General features: G+C 46.1%; 6 protein-coding genes across 6 annotated transcripts; 3 read left to right on the forward strand and 3 right to left on the reverse strand.

Moving 5' to 3' along the window:
- Positions 1–1319: 1319 nt before the first annotated feature.
- On the reverse strand, positions 1320–2557 carry K441DRAFT_273105 (uncharacterized protein). The gene is made up of 2 exons (XM_067640892.1): positions 2000–2557; positions 1320–1949 (listed from the first exon to the last, which is right to left on the reverse strand). The coding sequence occupies exons 1-2, from the start codon at positions 2308–2310 to the stop codon at positions 1421–1423; spliced, it is 840 nt and encodes a 279-aa protein (XP_067499178.1). The 5' UTR covers positions 2311–2557; the 3' UTR covers positions 1320–1420.
- A 1234-nt stretch (positions 2558–3791) lies between these two features.
- K441DRAFT_273169 (uncharacterized protein) lies at positions 3792–5261 on the forward strand. Its single transcript, XM_067640894.1, has 3 exons — positions 3792–4011; positions 4203–4454; positions 4511–5261. The coding sequence occupies exons 1-3, from the start codon at positions 3924–3926 to the stop codon at positions 5146–5148; spliced, it is 978 nt and encodes a 325-aa protein (XP_067499179.1). The 5' UTR covers positions 3792–3923; the 3' UTR covers positions 5149–5261.
- Positions 5262–9814: 4553 nt separating this feature from the next.
- K441DRAFT_644500 (SGNH hydrolase) lies at positions 9815–11689 on the forward strand. Its single transcript, XM_067646754.1, has 2 exons — positions 9815–11231; positions 11284–11689. Exon 1 carries the CDS (start codon positions 9962–9964, stop codon positions 11198–11200), a length of 1239 nt encoding a protein of 412 aa, XP_067499180.1. The 5' UTR covers positions 9815–9961; the 3' UTR covers positions 11201–11231; positions 11284–11689.
- A 3288-nt stretch (positions 11690–14977) lies between these two features.
- K441DRAFT_619124 (uncharacterized protein) lies at positions 14978–16020 on the reverse strand. Its single transcript, XM_067645860.1, has 2 exons — positions 15845–16020; positions 14978–15791 (listed from the first exon to the last, which is right to left on the reverse strand). Exons 1-2 carry the CDS (start codon positions 15978–15980, stop codon positions 15049–15051), a joined length of 879 nt encoding a protein of 292 aa, XP_067499181.1. The 5' UTR covers positions 15981–16020; the 3' UTR covers positions 14978–15048.
- Positions 16021–16062: 42 nt separating this feature from the next.
- K441DRAFT_644506 (uncharacterized protein) lies at positions 16063–17014 on the reverse strand. Its single transcript, XM_067646755.1, has 3 exons — positions 16790–17014; positions 16645–16737; positions 16063–16582 (listed from the first exon to the last, which is right to left on the reverse strand). Exons 1-3 carry the CDS (start codon positions 16915–16917, stop codon positions 16456–16458), a joined length of 348 nt encoding a protein of 115 aa, XP_067499182.1. The 5' UTR covers positions 16918–17014; the 3' UTR covers positions 16063–16455.
- Positions 17015–18889: 1875 nt separating this feature from the next.
- K441DRAFT_583179 (uncharacterized protein) lies at positions 18890–19729 on the forward strand (the record flags this gene model as incomplete). Its single annotated transcript, XM_067644489.1, has 1 exon — positions 18890–19729. A coding segment is annotated over one exon (840 nt), but the record flags the coding sequence as incomplete, so codon positions are not given.
- Positions 19730–19827: the final 98 nt, after the last annotated feature.

The raw sequence follows: 19827 nt of genomic DNA on the forward strand, positions 1-19827 counted from the left end.
CTGAAGTTTATGTCTGACAGTACCCGTCACGGTCGACACGAGGTTAGTTAGAACCTGTTAGGGCTGTTCTATGTGCAAAATTCCACTCTGTATGAGAGGGCCCTATTAGAGCGAATATTTAGCTAGGCTTAACACTAAGGACTAGCTCTACAGATAGATATATAGACAGAAATCACATATTCGAAGAACCTTAGGTCACTGTAGTTCTTATCACGAAGGCTTAAACAAGAGCTTCCTATTGGCTAGATTCTTATCGATAACGTAGGACCCGAACCAGCAGGTTAAGGGATAAGCGGGGCACGCTTATTATTCGCGGTTGAATTGCTCAACCACAGCGGCTTAAAATACCACTAGAAGTTCATCGATTAGAGAGACGACCCGATATTCTATGAATATCGGGTCTAAATTAGCCCATAACCCCCCAGAGCCGTGCTTATTTTCACCAAAAAAGTAAAGTCATTATTAAGGATTTACAGACTTAGCAACGAGTATGCCTCTAACGTCGCATAACGTCGCAACGAGCATGCGCACAAGAACCAGAAATTCATCGTTAATAGATCTGGCTCTTGCGATTATTTTAAGCCTATATGCAGCCCTAGCTTTTTAATTACCATGTAGTACTTTATCTAATAGGGCCTAATGCAACGCAGATACCCAAGAATCCGACGCTTGGGAAGCTCCAGCTACATTTTCGGTATCCCTTAACCCGCTGACTCTGGCTCTCAGTTATCGATAAGGGTTAGCCAGAGTCAGCGGGTTAAGGGATACTTAGGCGCTTCAACCTTTTCAACCTTTTATAGTCTAGTACGCTGAATTCAAGACGGATAATCTCAAGATCAACTGTCGAGACCTCGAGAAATGTTAAACCCTAGCTACAATATTCGGCTAATAACTGTGTGTGCTATAGAGTTCGGTAGAGGTGAGAGAGAGCTTCTCGAGCGGATATGCAATGATACATGCTCGCTTATCATCCGAATAAAAGCAGCTGATAAAAGCTAACATCACATAGTTAATCAGGTGTTGCGCCGAACGCACGATTCTTGCCTAACTAAAACCCCCTAACAGGCTGTTGCATTAGGAAGCTAAAGCTACTATAATAAGACGTATCTACTTCGTAGCCCGAACTTAATAACGTATATTCCAAACATTGGTGTATGCTTGGCGATGAATTGTTGCCTTGTACTAATATATAAACCCGCAAAGGCGTTGTAAATGGCATTGCTCAGGTCCGTTCCGTGTCAGATTGGATGGAGTCTTCAGCGCAGTGCTTTTGAGGAACCCGTGAATAAAAGGTCATTATGAGAGGAGATGCTGAATTGCCAGTTGTAATAGGAGAAGGCGGGAAGATATCCGTGTCCCAATTTCCGGACCTATATGATTCAGCACAGCCATACGTCAGATTTGGGATTAGCGTGCTCTCTTACCTTTCAATCAAAGCATCCGGGTCTTCACTTGGATGCATATTGAGCACGTGCTTCCTAAAATTATCTAATCGTGGCCAGATCTTATCCTGCTTCTTACACCCATCTGACATGCATCGGTAGGCTTTATCAAGCCTACCATGTACACTTCTCTGATGCCTGACAAGATCATGCAATGTATCAAATCCTTCCGGCCTGGAACAATTTTCGAAAGTGCAAGGGTGCGCTTTCTCATTTCTGAGGGACGTTGGACTGGAAGGCCCCCGAGACGCTGATCTACTGGTCGAAGGCCGCCTCTTCTTATGTGTATTCTCAAAATGCTGGTTTTTTTTATCTTTTCGAGCGAATCCTTTGGAGGCGAATTTGCAGCCAGACACAGGACAGAAGTGTCTCTCGGCAACCGTTCTTAAATCAGCGTGCTTTGACCGATAATGTCTTTCTAGGTCTTTGCTGTACAGGAACTTCACAGGACAGGAGTTGCACGAGTGGGGTCGGTCACTTTTGTCAAGATGGGTCTTTTTATGCTTACTAGTAGAAAGAGTGTTAGTCGCCATAGGCATACTTAGGGATTCACTTACTTGAGCTCACTACGCCTCTCAAAAGTCTTCGAACATCCGTCGATTGAGCATCGATATATATTAGGGTCGCCCCTTATGGAATAGCTACGATCAAGTGGTGTCTCGGATGACAGCACACCTTGTATTGCAGGAACAGAAAGTGATTCGTTTATTGTTTGGATGCCTGAACCCCAGCCAATAGTAGACTCGATCTCGATCGCATTTTGTCTCCCCTGTTGGTGCAGTGATGGGGAGTATCCTCCAGGAGATTGAGATAGAATACTTGGAAACGGTACCGAGTTCGGACATGGCCAATAGGGGGGTTGGTGCATAAATTCCTCATACGAATACTGCCACTTATCAGTGGAAATATAGTGAAAGACCGTTCGGACAATATACCACGGGTTCTAGTGAATCGAAATTCCAGATCCATGTTCCTTCTGCATCGAGGCCTGAACTAACCAAAGCATCTGTAGTGCTGTAGAACGTATTGCTCAGCGGGAACATCGAATTCATGAAGCTTGACGAGCCTTGGAATAGTTCAACTTCATTATTGGAGGTAACTAGTGAGTCGGTTTCCGCCGCGTCGAGTATCGTTAAATTTTTCCTGCGGATTCCCCATGAAAGTCCTTCATCGTTTACACCTTGGTCCCCGGGGCGCCCGCGGGTAGCATTATCGGCCACTCGCAGCTTACCTTCAAGGCATAACGTTCCACTTCCGTCACCCCCAAACGTAGCATACCCACCCGGGTCTACCTGGATGTGACTGCCAACACCAATTAGGGCAGTATCCATGTCAGAATAGCCAGAAGTGATACTATTGCTAATGCATGGTCCTTGGTTGGTATATGTTCTGACTGTGTGTAGGCCATTTTGCCCCGAAATCTCGACGGGGTTACTAGATGTATGCGGAAGGCCAAAAGGTTCCTGGTAATACTAAGTTAGACATAGTCCCTTTATCTATAAATGATAATTCCTCTTACCTCTATGTTCTCGCCTAACGAGCATAAGCTGGCGGGTGGCAGAGAGCAGTTCTGTCGAGACATCCACGACTTCCGCCCCATGCTGAATGATCGAGCTAGAGTTTACTGGCATCTCGCATTAGGCCATAGAGTATTTGAGTTGCAAGCCAACGTTGAGGTGAGGCTCGCCGAGATAAATATAAAGCAACTTATGGTGAAGAGTATGATGACGATCATCTACGTCTGTATGAAGGCAAGGCCGGTGCTGGGCTCGTTCAACGGCGGACGGAAAATCTATATCTCCAAGATCCAGCGAAATACATGGGCGCATTTGTCAATGGCTGGCGGACAACTTGGGCTCAAATCAAGAGCACCGATCGCGTAGTCTAATTCATCCAAAGAGCTAATTAGAATGAATGTCACTGAAGCCGATGCATGCCTTAGTAATGCCGTTGTATTCATGGTACTTGCAACCCGGTAGGGTAGATGCTCATGTGCTGAGCACGGTCATCCATGATCCCCCAAGACCTTTGACGTCGCTTCGCGCATCAGTTTACCCTGGATTCCGAATCACCACAACAGTGACTACGCCCTCAGAACGTTCAAGCCCGCACGGAATCGACCGGAATTCTTATTGCTTCTCCATATGCGTTAATTCTATATTCTAACCCTCCAAATAGTGACATGACTCCCAATCTGCGGTGATACACCCCACCTCCACTGTGGTGATATTAGTAAGGAGAATCTTCCACTTACCGTATCAGCTTCTATCATTAGTCCTCATCAAAGTATGTTGGAAGAGAACACGCCATGAGACATGCATTACTAACGACAGCAGATAGCCCACGCCGACAGTCCCCTCCCGGATATCCGCCAACGCGAACTGACGCCTTAATTCTCAAGTTGGTGGGGTACACTTGGAACCGTCGAAATCTGGCACAAGTAGCTGCGGCATAATCTAGTTACGCGAGGGTCTCTTCCAGATGGCGACCCGTTTGTCTGCGCTTGGAATGACACTAGTGGCGGCCCATAAATGGAAGAGTGCTAGCCGTAAAACCAGACTCGCAAAGAGTAAGCGTTGCCCCTGCCCAGTGAGCTTCACTTGGAGAAAGGTATTGCCGAAGATATCAGGAAAGCTATGGCACCATGTGCCTTTTCCTCATCTCCAGCACAGCCGCCTCGACTTCTGCATGCACTTCCATCCCAAAAACCTCTTATGTTATCCAACCTGTTTCTATCACTGATGAGGGTGTATCGAGTAGCAAAGGTTACGAAGAAAGATAAGAAGGCGATCAAGGCCGGTATCAACGGTGTCGATAATAAATTACAAGCCTTTCAAGGAGCCGCAATCCGCGAAGCTTGCCATTGCCTTGAGAAGCAACCGATATCGAGATACAAGAGAAGGCGAACAGCCCAGCTCATGAAGGTACTTGAAAGCGACTTCGAGGAATGCAGGGATCGTCTGTTCCACGTGATATCCGAGTTCTTGAAGACAAATGAGGGTAACCTATACAGTAAGTGCTTAACCGTTCGGAATTAGTGTCAAGCACCGTTTTATTAACTCTTCTAGCCGAGGCTTGCTTGAGTTCGTGTAAGGGAGCCACTGATAATTCCATCCAAGTCGTAAAACGTTACCTCGAAAAGACACTGATGGACACAAAACCTACAAAAGGTAAACAGTCGGCCCAGGAAAGGGGAATGAAAGGAGACCAAATCGGGTATCCGGAACAGACGACTCAGGCCAGGCTCGGCGATGGTACTGAGTCAGACGCATCTTACATTGATGTGGGAGCTCCAAACAATCGGACGCTGTCTCTTCCTGGAGCATCATCGCCGGCTCCTACCAGCAATCCTACTCTGGCACCGTGTTCTGATCGGGTTCCTCTCACGAAAGATCCAGAGACGCATGATACCGTCCTCAGTATGCAGCCGATCCAAGAAAAAAGTAGTCCAGATACCATGTCCGCGACCTCAACTCTTTCCCGACCAAGTGCTGCACCTTCTCTTGCCAGTAACCGTAGTCATACCGACAGTGAGGTTTTCAATGAGACAAGTAAATCTTTTTCGCTCAACCCGAAAAAAAAAATGGCAACATGGTCGGCTGGTGACCAACCTAATGAACCAGAATCGTCTGTATATTGGGCCAGGCTGAAAGTTGTGGGAAGTTTGATCCTGCTACCATTTGAACTACTTGCTCGGGCTGTCTGAAGCCTGAGTCAAGGTGTCCGGCGAACTGATAGGGCCAAGAAGAGTGTGGAAGAGTGTGATACCCAGGTGTGTGTTGACAGAAGAGACATAAGTGCATTTCCCATATACCAAGAGAGTCAGGAGTTCCGGTTTTCGAATGGTTGAGTGGCTGAGGCGATTGCGGAGCGTAGTCGTTGGGCGGGTAATCTAACGGTCTGGCGTTGGAGGATTTAAGATTGTTTCTGGCTACTTGAATTTTGTCTTTGGAACGAAGCACCGACAAGGCTGATCGGGGACCAGGCGGTCATATCTATCTCTATATGCTTTGTAGTATGATATGAATAACTCGCTACTCGTAATATTTACCGAATTTGAAAGACTTTTTGGCTTAATAGGGTATAACCGTTTTCTTTCTGGCACAATCCAATGGCGGGAACTCCGGCGGTTGGAAATGAAGCTTACCGAATTAGTCGACTTTCAGGCGAGGGGCCCGCCAGGCAGACGTACAGCAATAAAAGCATGCTTTTACGGATAACATTTGCGGCTGTTGGGTTGAGAACTGGTTCACCCACCAACTTATTTGAGCCTAATTCAGGCGAGGGCCACCCTCCCGGATATTCAGTCCTGAAACCGCAAGCCACACAGTAATTACCTATGTATTAGGCATGGATTTGCAATGCTCTCGCAGACAACTTCGAAACTTAATTCGGACGTCTTTACAGTTCAAAATGCGCGGTACATCGTTCGCGGTTTATTTCAGGATTATTTGGATTTTTCGTCGTGGTAAGGGACTTAGCAAAAGCCTCGGCAGGAGGCCCCCAAGATTACTGCATCCCTTGGGGCCACGAATGGGCTGATTGTGATTGAAAATTACGCATTGCGAACCATTCCCGACTGAGCTGATTGTATTCCGTCACGTCCGGAAGGGTGAGCGATTTCAATAAACGCATCAGGCGTGCATTATCTGCAGACCGGAAGTGCTGAAGCTTCTTGGGCGTTATACACTACCTTGGCGCATGGTTGAAAGCGCGCAGATCAAACTACGCATCCTGGCGCATCCCGTGGTTAGCGTGTTTTATCAACTTTCCCCTAAACAGCAAAAATACCAAAATCTCACCTACAAAAAGGCCGTGCAGTTGTGGAACTGCGGGAACGCACTTTAGATCTTAAATTAGTAGCAAGTTCTGGTTTCCGAAGGATTGTGGCATGAAAAGTGAGACAGGGATGACGAAAGCGGAATGACGAGGCACAGAATAACTGCAGCGGGAGGGACTCTCTCGATCTTTGAGAACTACTCAGATCTTCCTTACATCAAAGTTCATCAACACTACACCTTATGAAAAGACAAGGGACAGTATCTATAATCCGAAGGAATTTGTGGAATGCGAGTGGAGACCTCATGGTCCAGTCCAGTACTCCAATTGTGTCATGCACTCGCTCGATTTTATGCATAAGTGGGTCCTCAGCGTATTGGAGCCGTCCAACGCATTGACAGGAAACGTGTGAAACAGGGTCCTTCTCAGCATAGGAGTCATCGAAGTCTTTGACCAGCCTGTAACTTGGGACTAGGTTCACCGCTGAATGACTCTACTTGCTTCCAAGGCACGTTACATGCACAGCACACTTCCGTAAACCGGCCAAATAGTGCACAACGGGTAAATTGGCTTGCTTGATCAGATAATACCAAGTCCATCACTTTCGATATAAACTGAAAAGCACTCCTGTATTCATACTTAAGGCCACTTTGCATACAAAGGGCATATGGCTGGGGCGTGTTGGGAGAGAGGGTGGAAGATACTGATTTGTGAGCTGGGTATCTAAGAGTGAATATGGATATACCTATCAGCCCTGGCCCTGGTTTTTGAAAAATTAAGGAGAGAATGTCAAAGTGCTGCAGTCATAATGCTTGCCTCAGTCAACTGGAACAAGTGGCAGTAATAAAGTAGTTTCCTAATCTCTCTCCCTTGACCGATATTTCGGCGACCATTTGGGGGTCAATTTCTTATCTCTAGACGCAGCGCTGTGAGATGATTGTTCCCATAAAAATAAAGTAATGTTGGAAGACCTGAGCTGCTGTCGATCTGAAGTCCGTGCGTAGATTTCAGGAAAGAAGAACTCGTGTATTGATGGATCTATGAAAGAAAAGAGACTATATATACATGATACAGATGCAGGAACCAGGGGAGGGGTGCATAATCGGGGGTAGGTGGTCGAGTCAAGTAGGGGTAGGTACTGAGTCAAGGGGTAGGTAACTGAGTCGGGTGGCAAAACAACCTGATTCAGGTCGACAGCTGCTAATCCACGTGAACCACAGATGACATAAGGACGACATGCTAGATCAAGATATGTCTGGTGTATTTGTGGTCTGGGGAGTAGGGAAACTATGCTGATAAAGCGAGTGGAAATTTGTTATTCTTAAAAGAAATCCGCCTTAGGAAAAAGGCATGAGTGGCTCCCCAACTCTCCTGGAACAACTGGAGAGAATGAGCAAGATGCTGATTTTGTCATATTCTGGCCCGTCTATCTAGGGTAACAGAATAATATCTTCTTCTGCTAAACTTCCAATATACCATACTCAAGACTTCTGCGATTCGCTGTCCTGCAATAGTAAATGCAGTATCCTCTTCCTAGATAAAGTTCCTAACGCTGCAGAGTTTGCGGCTAGGGTCTTGTAGAACTTGGCCAAAACATTGGCTGGTTTGATATCTTCAGCGGTACAGAAGGAGAACTTGGTCTGTGCATGTGCTGCTTATTTCAAAGGATACCTAAGCAGGCATTTCTGGTATTATACACATACTAAGGGCAATGTTAGAGACTGCTATCCTTTAGCCATGGGGCTATAACCCAATGATGAAACGCTGCCTTCAAGAAGACCGACACAGCCTGGAGGCTTTCTCAACCTCCCTCTACTTATGTTGGCGACTTTCGGTTTATTTTAAAATTTTGGTAAAGAAACTCCGAGGGGACCAGCTGGAGGTTGTACGAATTGCTAATTTAGTAAATACCGATTGGAATTTGTTATCTAACGAACTCTTGCCGATACGCTCCTATGCCGCCCCATTGTATACAATTGAAGCGTAATTTGATTGAACCAAAGGCAAAGGATCTTCATTGAGGTACTTGTAAGCCTTTTCTTGCTGTAAGAATGAGCGGGGCAGTGCTGTTCAAATAATAGAAATGGTGATGACCTCCTACAAAGGGTTCATCATTGGGTTTAGTGAATTTAGCTAAGACGTAGGAATTACCATTAAGAGGAAATTGTGACAGAAAGGTTTCATTATACTAGCATGTTGTTGAAGTGGGGGTATTAATTACTCTTTATGTAATCTATTTGTATGTCGTTCTCAGAGCTCCTCCGAGGTTTAACCGTACACTAAGCCGTTTTGAGTCATACCTTCGTAAGAAGGTCTGGTACGCATCGAGTTTTTAGAATGCGATCGCGGGGTAATTTGATCAATATACACCTTCTCCAAACCCAAATCTAGCAACCTCCATAACGATTCAAGTTATTTCTAATGGCTAGAATACCTAAATCGACCGTGGCGAAGAAGGCTGCGTCGTCTGATTTACTAAATTTAAGCTCATTGCCGCGTCGTCGCGCGCAACGTCCTAAAGCTCCAGCTCCTGCTCCCAAACATCGACCAGCGAAGCGGCGTTCCTACCGCAGCAAGTAGAGTGTTGCTAGGGGGTAGAATCGCGTAGAAGAGGCTTTCCTATAATATATTAGCTATTTAAAAGCTCATCTGCTATAAGTATTAATAGGGGGACTGAATGGGAGAGGGTGGTAATGGCTGACAACCGCCGCTTTGACTATTGCCCGAACCCAAATGCAGCAACAGCCACCGGGTCAATTGGAATAATTTTTGCGGCGTTGGATTCGTCTTGCCCAGATCTACAACTTCTCCTCGGCCTTTTGATTGTATAAGCGTTAGTTGGTGGTTGGTTGATCAATGATTTTCTAGAATGACGCGAGCAATTGTATGAGATACATACAAATCAGCGTGCGCCTCTCCTATTTTTCTGATCCGTGTACTCGTACTAGACGACGATCATCTAGGCTGATGTAAGCGTTATGTGGGCAGCTTGTGATTGGATAATTGTCTAGAATCGAGATAATGCTCGCTTGATATAATGAAAGATTTATTGTGCAGTAAAAACTGGTTAGTACGATATTCTGACTTTTGATGATATCGTTAAGTCTCCCCTACCAAAATCGGTATAACCAGTAGAGATTTTGTATGGGAGGGAGCCTAATTTAGCCGGTAAGGCGGACGCCTTAGGCCTTTTTAAGTATAAAGCCCTCCCTTTTATTGCTTATTAACCTAACACGTGACTCTTTATATAACAATACCATTGGTACAACGATACGCTCGGCCGTATAAACTGTATCATACTAACCAGTTTTACTGTAAGTTTATTATTGGCGAACTATTGCAGCGGTTCAGTCTTTTGCGTGAGCGAGACTACTAGGTTGCTCTACCTTTAAATAGAATGCCTTATCTCAGTATTTTATTACTCATGTGAAGTCGAAGAGAGGCTCACAAGGTACAGTCCTTGTGATAGAATGGTGGTGCGGTGTTTCTGAGTTTCGTTTCTTCCGGACCAGTCGTTTTGCAGGGTGCAGCTCGTGGTCCAACCTCTCGCCTCGCGGCTTTCTCGGCTGAAACACTATACCGACTTCGTGTTCCTGCCAACAGGCTGCCAGATAAACTGCTCCTTCACCTTTCCTTATAGTCTCCAGATCTAGCTGTTAATGTAGCATTGCGCTCTACAATACTTGTATTTGTTGTTTATTTTCCTGCGCTGCAGAGCAGTTGCCAAGCATTCTTAAACCATGGCACCTTCCTTGCAAGTGTGCACCGTCTTGCTCACTACGATACTAGCATCTTCGCCACTGGTATTAGCTCAAGATCAAGTCGTTTTACCGTGGGGCCCTCCATCCGAACAAGCTTCGGTAGATTACTCCTGGATTCACAAGCTGGGAGCCGTCGGAGACTCATATGCCGCGGGACTAGGCGCAGGCAAACGACTTGACTGGTCGTGCTCGCGATATGATCGCTCATATCCCGCGCTTTTGAACTCGGACTCTTTCCTCGGAGCCAACCCGAACCGGGATTTTCAGTTCCTGGCCTGCTCTGGAGCTACCTCTGAAGAGGTGGTCACAAAGCAGATATCAGCTCTGGATGATAATCTAGATATTGTGACAGTCTCTGCTGGGGGCAACGACGTTGGCCTGAGCGTTATTATGAACCACTGCATCTATCAGTTCTTTATGTCGAACAAGGATAACTGTGAAACAGCACTATCGGAAACGTGGTCCAAGATTGAGAATGAGCTTCCAGGAAACCTCACCACACTATTGGACGCTCTCAAACCGAAGGTCAGCAAACGTAATGGGACTATCTATTATACCGGCTATGCAAGATTCTTTGGTACAGACGATGATACATGCGACTCTATTACTTGGGCTGTCTGGAGCCCCGAATCCGAATCCGCTAAGCAATATCTGACATTAGAACGCCGGAAGACGATGAACGCCATGGTCGACGCAGTAAACAAGCGAATTAGAGACGCTGTTGAGAAGGCGGGTGACCATGTCGTGTTTGTTGATTACGACCGTTACGTCGCCAAAAACAGGGGCAGATACTGTGAAGCAGGCGTTGTGGAGCCCGACCCTAACCGCCTTGGCCTCTATTTCTATGAGTGGAAAACAGTGGACGCTGGCGACAATAGTACCGCTTTAAGCCTGCCTGGCGATGATGTGCCTAAAGGATCCTTTGAGGGTGACATCGCTGAGTGGACCAACCGAACTCACCAAGAGCATCCGGACTGGAAATTTGGACCAGAAGAGGATGAGAAGATAGTTCTCGGTACAGACAAGGAAAGGTCATCAGAAATTATTGGCGATACTGTTAACTGGCTTCTTCCCGATTTCTGGAAACGCGTGTTTCACTTAAGACCGATGGGTCACCTGCTTATTGCCAACCTAGTTCTGGATAAGATCGCGGAAACGAGAATCAAATTAACGGAAGCGAGAGTATCTGAGGAGGAAGCATTACTGGAAACTACTTAATTCAATTCAGACCAAGCCGCTAGGCTATATAGTGAGTTGGTTGTGGTTCACCCCTCAGGACACTAAGAAGTAACAATTTCAAGCAGCATGAACGACCCTAATTTTCCAAATCCGCCAGATTGATGTTAATTGTACTAGAGGCGATTGGATGTTTTAAGATACCCTCGAAGCCGGTATGACCCGTTCGAGGGCCATACCTGCTAGGCGCCGTGGTGTTTATGGTGATTTATGTTGGGTAATGCTAGTAGGGCTTCCTGCTTTTCTTTGGTATGCATTGGCTGTACCTAGTCTTGAGGACCTTCTTAACCCAGATTCCAATCCCACGCGTTCTGCTTTCCTGTAACCAAGTTCACTGTATCGCAAACAGGCCACGCTTTGTAGTGTGAGATATTTCTGGCAGAATGACTCTGATGGCTAGAAATTATAAATTCTACAACAACTGAAAGACTTTAAATACTAGCACATTGTAGTTTGTCCGCTATTAACGCCTCTTCAAAAGATTACATATTAGCCCTTCCTGCTGTACAAACCAATAGTATGTCCACAGTTACGTTTGTATGGCTGATTCAGCGGCTGAGTCACGATTACGCAGGCGATGAGGCCCGTGCGTTCAGCGACTGTGGATGTTACCCCATATCCATAGTCGATTTTTGATTGCCAGCGACACCGCGCTCTTAACACCCGTCGAGCGCTATGCGTAGAGCCTGCTGAGCGCTTTCTACTTGCACTAGAATGGTAAGAATCGGCCGTGGGTTGATGGAGATATTCGCGTTTTAAGTTGCGCGCCGCCATCGTACGGGCACCCAAAGCACCCTATTAAACTTATATCGCACTAAAATAAGCCCCTAGGGGGCTATAGACAAAGGCTATAATAGGACCCCTTAGTATCTTATTAGAAGTCAGATATAGATAATATATATAACTATTTTAAAGCTTTTCTACCCGCTTAAAGCCGTTTATAAAGCTAATCTAGTAAGCACTCTATCTACTCCTACCGTAGATTAACCTACTATATAGCCGCTTCCTCGCTGACCTTCTAGGCCTATGCGACCCGCTTAATCTCCTTAATAACCTTAAGCTGTAGGGAGTACTATTGGACCTCCTTCTGCCGACCGGCCCGCTATTTACTACCCTATTTAGAATCTAGTGCTGCTATAGAGGGGTTACCTCCTAGCCCTTCGGTCTACTTACGCTAAAGGGCCCGTACGGAGTTTACCGCGCGGCTTATATAGTATATAGGTGGAGACTTGGACCTTAGCTCTAGCTAGGACTGCGGCTCTAGCTATGGCTACGGCTGCAGCTATAGCTGCGGCGGCGGTGGCGGCAAAGCTATACGGGAAGGAGAGCCTATAGCGCTTACCCGGGCGGACGTATATCTACTAGATCCCGTAATAAATAGAGCTAAAGGGGCCGCTTCTATAGGCGGACGCGGGGGGTTAGTAGACCGGCCCTAAGGCCATACTGCTGCTGCCGCTGCTACTACCGTAGCTGTAGCTAAAGGGGCTTCTAGTTAAAATATAAGGCCGCCGGACGTTAGTAATTAAAGCTGCAAAGACTAGGCCCGCTAGGACTTATCTAGATGGTCTAATAAGCCCTTAACCTCACTAGCTGTCTACTTATTTTTGGCATATAGAGCCTTTAGTTAGTTAGCAAGGAGTGGCATAGCCTGGTAGAGAATTAATAGCTAGTTTAGGCTCCCCTCTTCTTTCTGTAGGCAGGGCTCTAACTCCTATATAAAGGCCTCGTACACCTTATACTGAAAAATAGGGTGGCTCTATACTGGATAGCTTGGGAACATCTTATAGAGGGCTACTAAGTCCTATAAAATAACCTCGCGGAGGTAAAAGAGAAGGTTTATAACCCCCGCAGCGGCAAGATCGTTAATTTAGTATGGCTATAGGCTAAAACGGCCCTTCTATTTATTCAGTTTAGGCCATATTATTAATAGCAGTATATTAGGCGGCGTAATACCCGCATAGCAGATTTTAAAGCAGCCCATCTATAAGGGGTATTCTACTATTAACCTTATAAACTCTCGCGGGAGAGAGTTTAAGTAATAGCCTACTATCTGCTCTTGGTTCTACCTCCTAGCGCGCTAAATCTAGTCCTTACTAACCCCCTTTAGCTCCGCCGTTTTAGCGTCGGCGCTCCGCCTAATATACGTCTTCTTCTTTAAGAAGACGCCGATATACTAGAAGGCCTTTATAACCTAATCTTACTATAAGTTATATAAGAGGGCGGCCTTACGGTTCCTCGTACTGCTTTTAATTAGGCGTATATTATACCATACTAAGCGCCTACTAAAGTCTAAAAACGGCTCCGTACTAAGATCCTAGCGGTATAGGAGATAGAAAGCTAGCCTACTAAGTATATAAACAAGCGGCTTTCTATTCTATAGGGCTCTAATAGTCTTAAGGCGGCTATACTAGTTCTGCTTGCCTACGCATATAGTGAATATTAGGGGCATATAGTGTGTAGGGCCTTCGCCCTTAAACTTAAAGGTAAATAGATCTAAGATTTTAGCGGAGCGTTTATCGCCGCCGTAAGTAAGTATATAGTGGCCTAGCAGGATATTAATAAGCATACGGAAGTAGCACTCTGGCAATAAGGCGGCGCCCCTAGCCTAGAGCTCACGGTAGATGTTCTAAAACTCGTCCTTGGTATAGCCGTTAAGAAGGGTATCTCTACCCTTGTCGGCGAACTGCTCTTTCTTACGCTGCGCGTCCCTCCACTGTAGCGTCTTTAGGTACTCCCTAACGCTATCCTCCCGCGGAGACGGGTAGCTGTTTATTCCTATGGCTTTCTGCATCTAATAGAGGTCCGTTAAAGCAGTAATATAGCCGCGAACTAACCGCCACAAAAGCCGCATCTCCTCTTAAGGTACGTTAATATTAGCTTTACAGCTCTTCCCTTTTAAGGGCTAGCCCACAACCTCTTTAATAAGGAAAAGAAGTAGCTTATCCTCCGTAACGGTATCGCTATTATAGTACTGCTTCCGTTTATAAAAGGCCTAGAGCTAGACAACGCGTTAGCCGCGGGCTACGATGCTTTTAGGAGGGGGGGTATTATGCCCTTCTTACCTTAAACTCTTTCTGCTTTGGGTTGTACGCTAAAGACGTATTCTTAGGCCTAGCGTTACGCGTAAGGGTAAGGACATACTACGCGTTAGCGCGTAATTCGGCATTATTAGCGATATTAATCTCTACGCGGTTGGTTAGCGCCATCTTATATAGTAGGTATAATAGTAAACGTGCTACCGCGATCGAGGATTATATAGGGAGGACTTTTTTATATACATTTGGGGCCCTAATGGCCCTAATTACCCCATGGTCAGCGTCGATCAGCGGCTCGATCAGCGGGCGGCCCTTGATACGCGTATGTCGCTTGGCGCTNGTGGCGCTGTGGANATACGCGAATATCCTGCAGGTGGCTGGCTGAACACGTGACTTTTTCGCTGACCGACGATCAGCCGAGCCTCGAATACCGCCGTCATAACCATATCACCTACGTTATGCAGAGCATTGTTTCATTGAACGAGCATCTCCGTGTTTTCAAAGTTGTGCATATGCACAGTTGAATCGAACTTATCTAATAATGCAGATGCAAGCCTCATTACTGGATCTTGCAATATGGGCTTCCGAATTATAAGACTCCATCTTACTATGTGGTTTCACGGTAGCCTCCTTCCACTAGTGTGCTTGCAGGGTTATTCAAAGCTAGAGAAAGTGAGGGTGGTTATTGTAAATGGGTTATCGGATGATGTTGAAGGAACAATACGATAGGCCACAGTGCATTGAAATTGTTAACGTTTTTCTTCCTATATCAAAGCAATTATGAATCCAGAGTATTTAGGAATTAAAGATCCTGCTGTAGAGCTTCTCGTGCCTGCCAACCCAAAGATCCATTACTGGAACAGTCTGGCCAGCATCCTCGACTTTCCGTTCCCACATTTCTTCCACCAAGCTTCGTATCCTCTCCTGTAGTTCCTTGCTTGCCAGAATAGCTTGTGCTTGATACGGCCCTAGCACACCCGCTCTGACTGCCGCACTTATAACGGTTCTGGCATGCGAGAATAGAAACAGATACGCCGCATCGGGCAAAGGCACCCGGAGAACCCGAGTTATGAGGCCCCATAGCGGGGCCAGATGAGCGTTTGGTTGGAATTCCGCGCCATTGGGAGACGAGCTCCGTATCAGAGATTGGAACTCAGTTAACACATTAGTTGGTGTTAGGGATCCATTCGCAGTTGAGTCGCCGCTATAATGAGATCGAAAACTGCGATCCCAGACCGCCAGTAAAGCTCGGCCTTGGGCTACGCTCGCCCGGCGCGCTACCGTACATGGCATGCTTGCGTCGAAGTCATTATCTAACGTTTCTATGAAGCTGGGCTCTCGATAGGCCGCGAGCGCATAAGGTAAGGCAGTGTTGGCAAGTGTGGAGAGCGAGAGTCGAAAGAAGGTGTGGAAGGAGGGGACTTGGGAGGATGAGGGAGAAGGTCGGTGGTGAGCGAGATATGATTCTAATCCACTGCTGAAGGCGAAGGAGCCGAGAGGGAGAGCGGAGTCAGATAGGAGGAGGAGTGCATGCAAGGCTGGAGGCAGTGTCAGTGTGATTGTCTATAACTAGTAGGGGAAGAGGACAGACCAACATTATTTGGTAGAGTTGCGGAAAGTGAGGCCAGAGGAGCGGTCTTTAATCTGGACTTGGCATCTTTAAGACGTCGCTCAAGATCAGCTATTTCGTCCTGAAGTTGCTCAAGATCAGTGCCGGTAGAAGTCATGAATGATTCCCGCGTCGTGGTGACCGCGGTGGGGTGGTGGGGAACAGATCTCGAATGCGGCGAAATCCGATTGAGCATAAATATCCTTAACCAGTTTTCATTTCGTACCCACTAAGATATATATCACAACACCAAGCTAATTGACAGACTTCAGCCTCCCCGGAAGGTGAGTTCTAACTGAGCACCGAACGCCGCCATAATACATCCATCCCGGGCTTGCCCAATCCCTTCAAAGAATGAGACTCTTGGTCCATATACTATTGAGGATGCTCCTTCTGGAAAACACGGTTATTTGGCCCATAACGGGACTTCGCACAAAGAGTAAAAAACCAAAGGGGTCTGGGTATCTTCCATCACAGCAGCGAGAGCCCCTCAAAGCTCATTGAACCAAGAAAGCTGGAGAATTGTGACCAGCCAATCCAGCCTTCAACGAACAAATAGCCAATGACGAAGGAAAAGGCAACCAAAATCGCGTTTAGAAGATTTCAGACTTGGTATCGGGGTTTTGATCGGCTTTGGGGATATCTGCGAACATACTTCCTCCTTTCGCAGCTTCCATGTTCTTCATGCTAGTCTTCGCAAATAATGTCTGTGGCTTCGACCTACACCCACTGAATCAGTATTTCTTGCATGATCAAGATGTATTATCCATGGTGATTCCTACTTCTTCATTGAGTGCTTATTTCGGAATGCGTTCAGCTTCTGGGTAGCCGGGGACATAATCTCATCTGAGGGAGAGACATAGGTCTGCTGCGCTCTGTAGAAAATTAGGATCGCTCTTCTCCCAAATAGATTGGGGATTTACTCACTGTCCGTCCTTAATGCGGGACTCTAATACCTGACGGTGGTACTCCATAGTTTTCGGCTTCTCATTTTCGGAAGATTCTATGACTTTGGGTTGACAATTTGTCCGGTCGGCAAGGATATTGGCAGACATTTATTTTGAAGTAGGTGATGCGAATTCTCGGTAATAAGAGAGTGGTTGAGTTTCGAAAGTAAGGGTTATGGCGCTTTTGAATCTATTTAAGCGGTGGTGTTGCTGCCATGGAGAGCCCGAATTGAAAAATTGATTGTTTACGATTTTGTATCGATTGTTGCCATAACGACGACGCGAACACGTCACAAAATCTACATCACCATGAATCATGAATCGACCACTACGATGACTCATTTATTTAATAAGGTCTGGGATTGAGCGGATAATTGAACGATTGGATATGAATATCGCTTTTCGCAGAACGGCATTCTTCCAAGAGCTTCTGAAACCTCCGTGTGCTTAATTAGAGCAGGTGGTATTTCCTTGAGTAATAGGAACCAACAGCCTTCTACACTGCCAAATGTTTTGTATCATACGTTCCGAAACAAGCCATGTCCAATTGAGCATTTCCGAAAGGTAGCAGTGCCGAGACTGTACTCAAATGAATCGTTCACCAATCTTGACAAGGCCTAATCCTGTGTCTTCACTCTAACTCGCAGACTATCGATGTTCAGAAGAATCAAGACAATTTAGTATTATTACAGTTATTCTCACATCTCACTCACCAATTCTTCCTTACTGTTCTCCAGTAGTTTGATTATGCAGTGGCTACATGACTAGGTTTGTGGGGGGTCATACCAATTACCTGTCCATAATCTTCAATCCTATGAATTTGGCCTGTGAATTCTCCTTCGCTTTACCATATCCGTTGCGTGTGACAACATGCATAATCTTGCTCATCGTTTAAAATCCACTGTCGGCACCTCTATTTGAATGAGCTATAAACCCAAACTAAATGCTCTGTTGAAATTGCTGGAACTACCTCACTCTCGTCAAGAGCTGGGAGGCTAGTGAGAGATTCAAGCAACTTCCAAAACCAGTTTCCGTTCATCCACTAACCCATCCTCGCCACTAATCAACAGTGAAGCCGCCAATCTACCCACTCACTGAATCAGATCTTTCCAAAAGCCAGCACTAAGAGTTCCTTGAATCACTACACAGGTTACTAAACTAGCCGCCATCTCCTCTAATTTCCGTCTTAATTTTGGTCTAATCTCATTACACAAATTTCGTTGTGGTTCTTTACTCGCCTCCTCTCAACGTTCCATTATAACGCTTCTACACCAGGCTACACATACTAATCTATTATGACTGATAAATCGAATCAAGAGTCTGTCCAAGATGACCCGGGAAAATCTACCTCATCATTGCTCAGACCAATGACAACACCTCACCCACCTTCAAATTCCGGAATCCCAACTCTGACAAAGCTCAATCAAGATTCTACTCCGTCATCTCAAGAAACTCTTTCTGAACAAGCCTCCCCTTCTGTAAGGGCCGATATTCGGATTGCTATAGACAGCCTCACTCCTAATTCGCCTGCCGTGAGTGTCAAAAGTTCCATAGTACGCTTTCTTATTGAATGGTCTTACTTGACGTAGCTCACTGATTCTAGTTCAAGCGGCCTGCTGACAATTCTCAACATCATGCTAAGCGGCCCAAAGAAACCATATCGGAGACAATAAGCCCAGCCTCGCCAGGTGATAGCTTTCCTTGGTTCAACAGTGGGGAAGTTTGCATAGCCATAAAACTTGGGGATCATGGGCGGAAGTTTCAGCTTCATCGCTTCGTGCTAAAGCGAAGTTCTACATGGTTCCGGAACACTTTTGCGAAAATTGACAATGACACTTTTGGCACCGATGCTCCGGTTCCTCTCAAACACCACTTTGCCTTAGGCGGCGAAGCTGAAATTCCTATTCTTGTTCGGCATACTGCAGAAGTCAATTCCTCAAGTACACCTTTCTCAAGAACCGAAACCCAACAGCCTCCGAACCAACCCGAGATCAAATCAGAGCTGCAGGGTGATGACCTACCTCGATTCGAGACGGTTATCAAACTTGAAGGTCGTGCTCAAGGTGCTCACCGAAAAGCAAGCCATGTAGATATCTTACTGGCATACTCCTCGCTCTTCCGCACCTACTATAATCTCCCACCGGATATAACGACTACTAATATCCAGCTCGCTCTTGTGCAAAGCGAACTTCTTATTGAAGTTGCCCAGATATACGACTCCGTTCACTTAATTAGACCTCACATTGGGAATATATTTTCTCAGTTTCGCCAAAAGCTCTACATTGCCATCAAAGACGACCCTCCGCGCTGGTTGAGGCTGTCTGTTACTCTGGAATCGGCCTCAATATTCGCAGAAGCTCTAATTCATCTGGTTGGCAGTTATCCCGCTTGGCCGTGGCGAACTAGGAACCATACCATTCCAGAAAGTGTGTTGAAAGTGATCAAAAAGAAGGCCGAAGACCTCAATGAACTCTGTGCCGAAGTGGAGCGCGACCTCTTCTTGAACAGCATCCAGGCCGCCGGCGGTGGTCCGACTACCATGGAAAAGGACTTCGAAGGTTGGTGCATTGTTCAGGTGTTCCGAGACTGGTATTGCTCACGCCTTAACGCCATCATAAGTAAAGCCGGTGACCAGAGGGTGATGGAGCGTGGAAGACTATATCGTATTATGAGGAGAGGAGGTGATGCTTACCTACCTTACGATGAGGTATTGGCGTCTATGAGACACAATGTGAAGTCTGATGATTGGATGGAGCTAGCAGACGACCTAAAAATATTAAAGGAATATGCGAAGGATACAGTCCATGACCTCTGCAAAAATGAACTAATGCTGGATGTGGATGCCCACAACATTGGATATTTGACTTGCGTGGATGTGGAGACGAAGGACTTCCCCTGGGTGACTAAGGAAGGCGATTGAGTTTTGATGGATATTTTGGGCTGGGTGGATAATTAATTTCTAGAGCTACAGCAATGGCTGGCTGTATGCTTTGCTCACATGGATTTACATATTCCCCT

Source organism: Cenococcum geophilum (assembly GCF_001692895.1).
Source record: "Cenococcum geophilum 1.58 unplaced genomic scaffold K441scaffold_54, whole genome shotgun sequence".
Classification (NCBI taxonomy): Eukaryota; Fungi; Ascomycota; class Dothideomycetes; order Gloniales; family Gloniaceae; genus Cenococcum; species Cenococcum geophilum.

Excerpts from the sequence above, each read along its gene's own strand:
- K441DRAFT_619124 (XM_067645860.1), bottom strand. The coding sequence starts at position 15,980 with ATGACTTCTACCGGCACTGATCTTGAGCAACTTCAGGACGAAATAGCT. Across the intron at positions 15,792-15,844 it reads AACTCTACCAAATAATGTTG|CCTTGCATGCACTCCTCCTC; the intron begins GTCTGTCCTCTT and ends CACTGCCTCCAG.
- K441DRAFT_644506 (XM_067646755.1), bottom strand. The coding sequence starts at position 16,917 with ATGTCTGCCAATATCCTTGCCGACCGGACAAATTGTCAACCCAAAGTC. Across the intron at positions 16,738-16,789 it reads TCCCGCATTAAGGACGGACA|AGCGCAGCAGACCTATGTCT; the intron begins GTGAGTAAATCC and ends AATTTTCTACAG. Across the intron at positions 16,583-16,644 it reads AATAAGCACTCAATGAAGAA|GTCGAAGCCACAGACATTAT; the intron begins GTAGGAATCACC and ends CAGTGGGTGTAG.
- K441DRAFT_644500 (XM_067646754.1), top strand. The coding sequence starts at position 9,962 with ATGGCACCTTCCTTGCAAGTGTGCACCGTCTTGCTCACTACGATACTA.
- K441DRAFT_273105 (XM_067640892.1), bottom strand. The coding sequence starts at position 2,310 with ATGCACCAACCCCCCTATTGGCCATGTCCGAACTCGGTACCGTTTCCA. Across the intron at positions 1,950-1,999 it reads GAGAGGCGTAGTGAGCTCAA|TAAGCATAAAAAGACCCATC; the intron begins GTAAGTGAATCC and ends TCTTTCTACTAG.
- K441DRAFT_273169 (XM_067640894.1), top strand. The coding sequence starts at position 3,924 with ATGGCGACCCGTTTGTCTGCGCTTGGAATGACACTAGTGGCGGCCCAT. Across the intron at positions 4,012-4,202 it reads TAAAACCAGACTCGCAAAGA|CAAAGGTTACGAAGAAAGAT; the intron begins GTAAGCGTTGCC and ends TGTATCGAGTAG. Across the intron at positions 4,455-4,510 it reads AAATGAGGGTAACCTATACA|CCGAGGCTTGCTTGAGTTCG; the intron begins GTAAGTGCTTAA and ends TAACTCTTCTAG.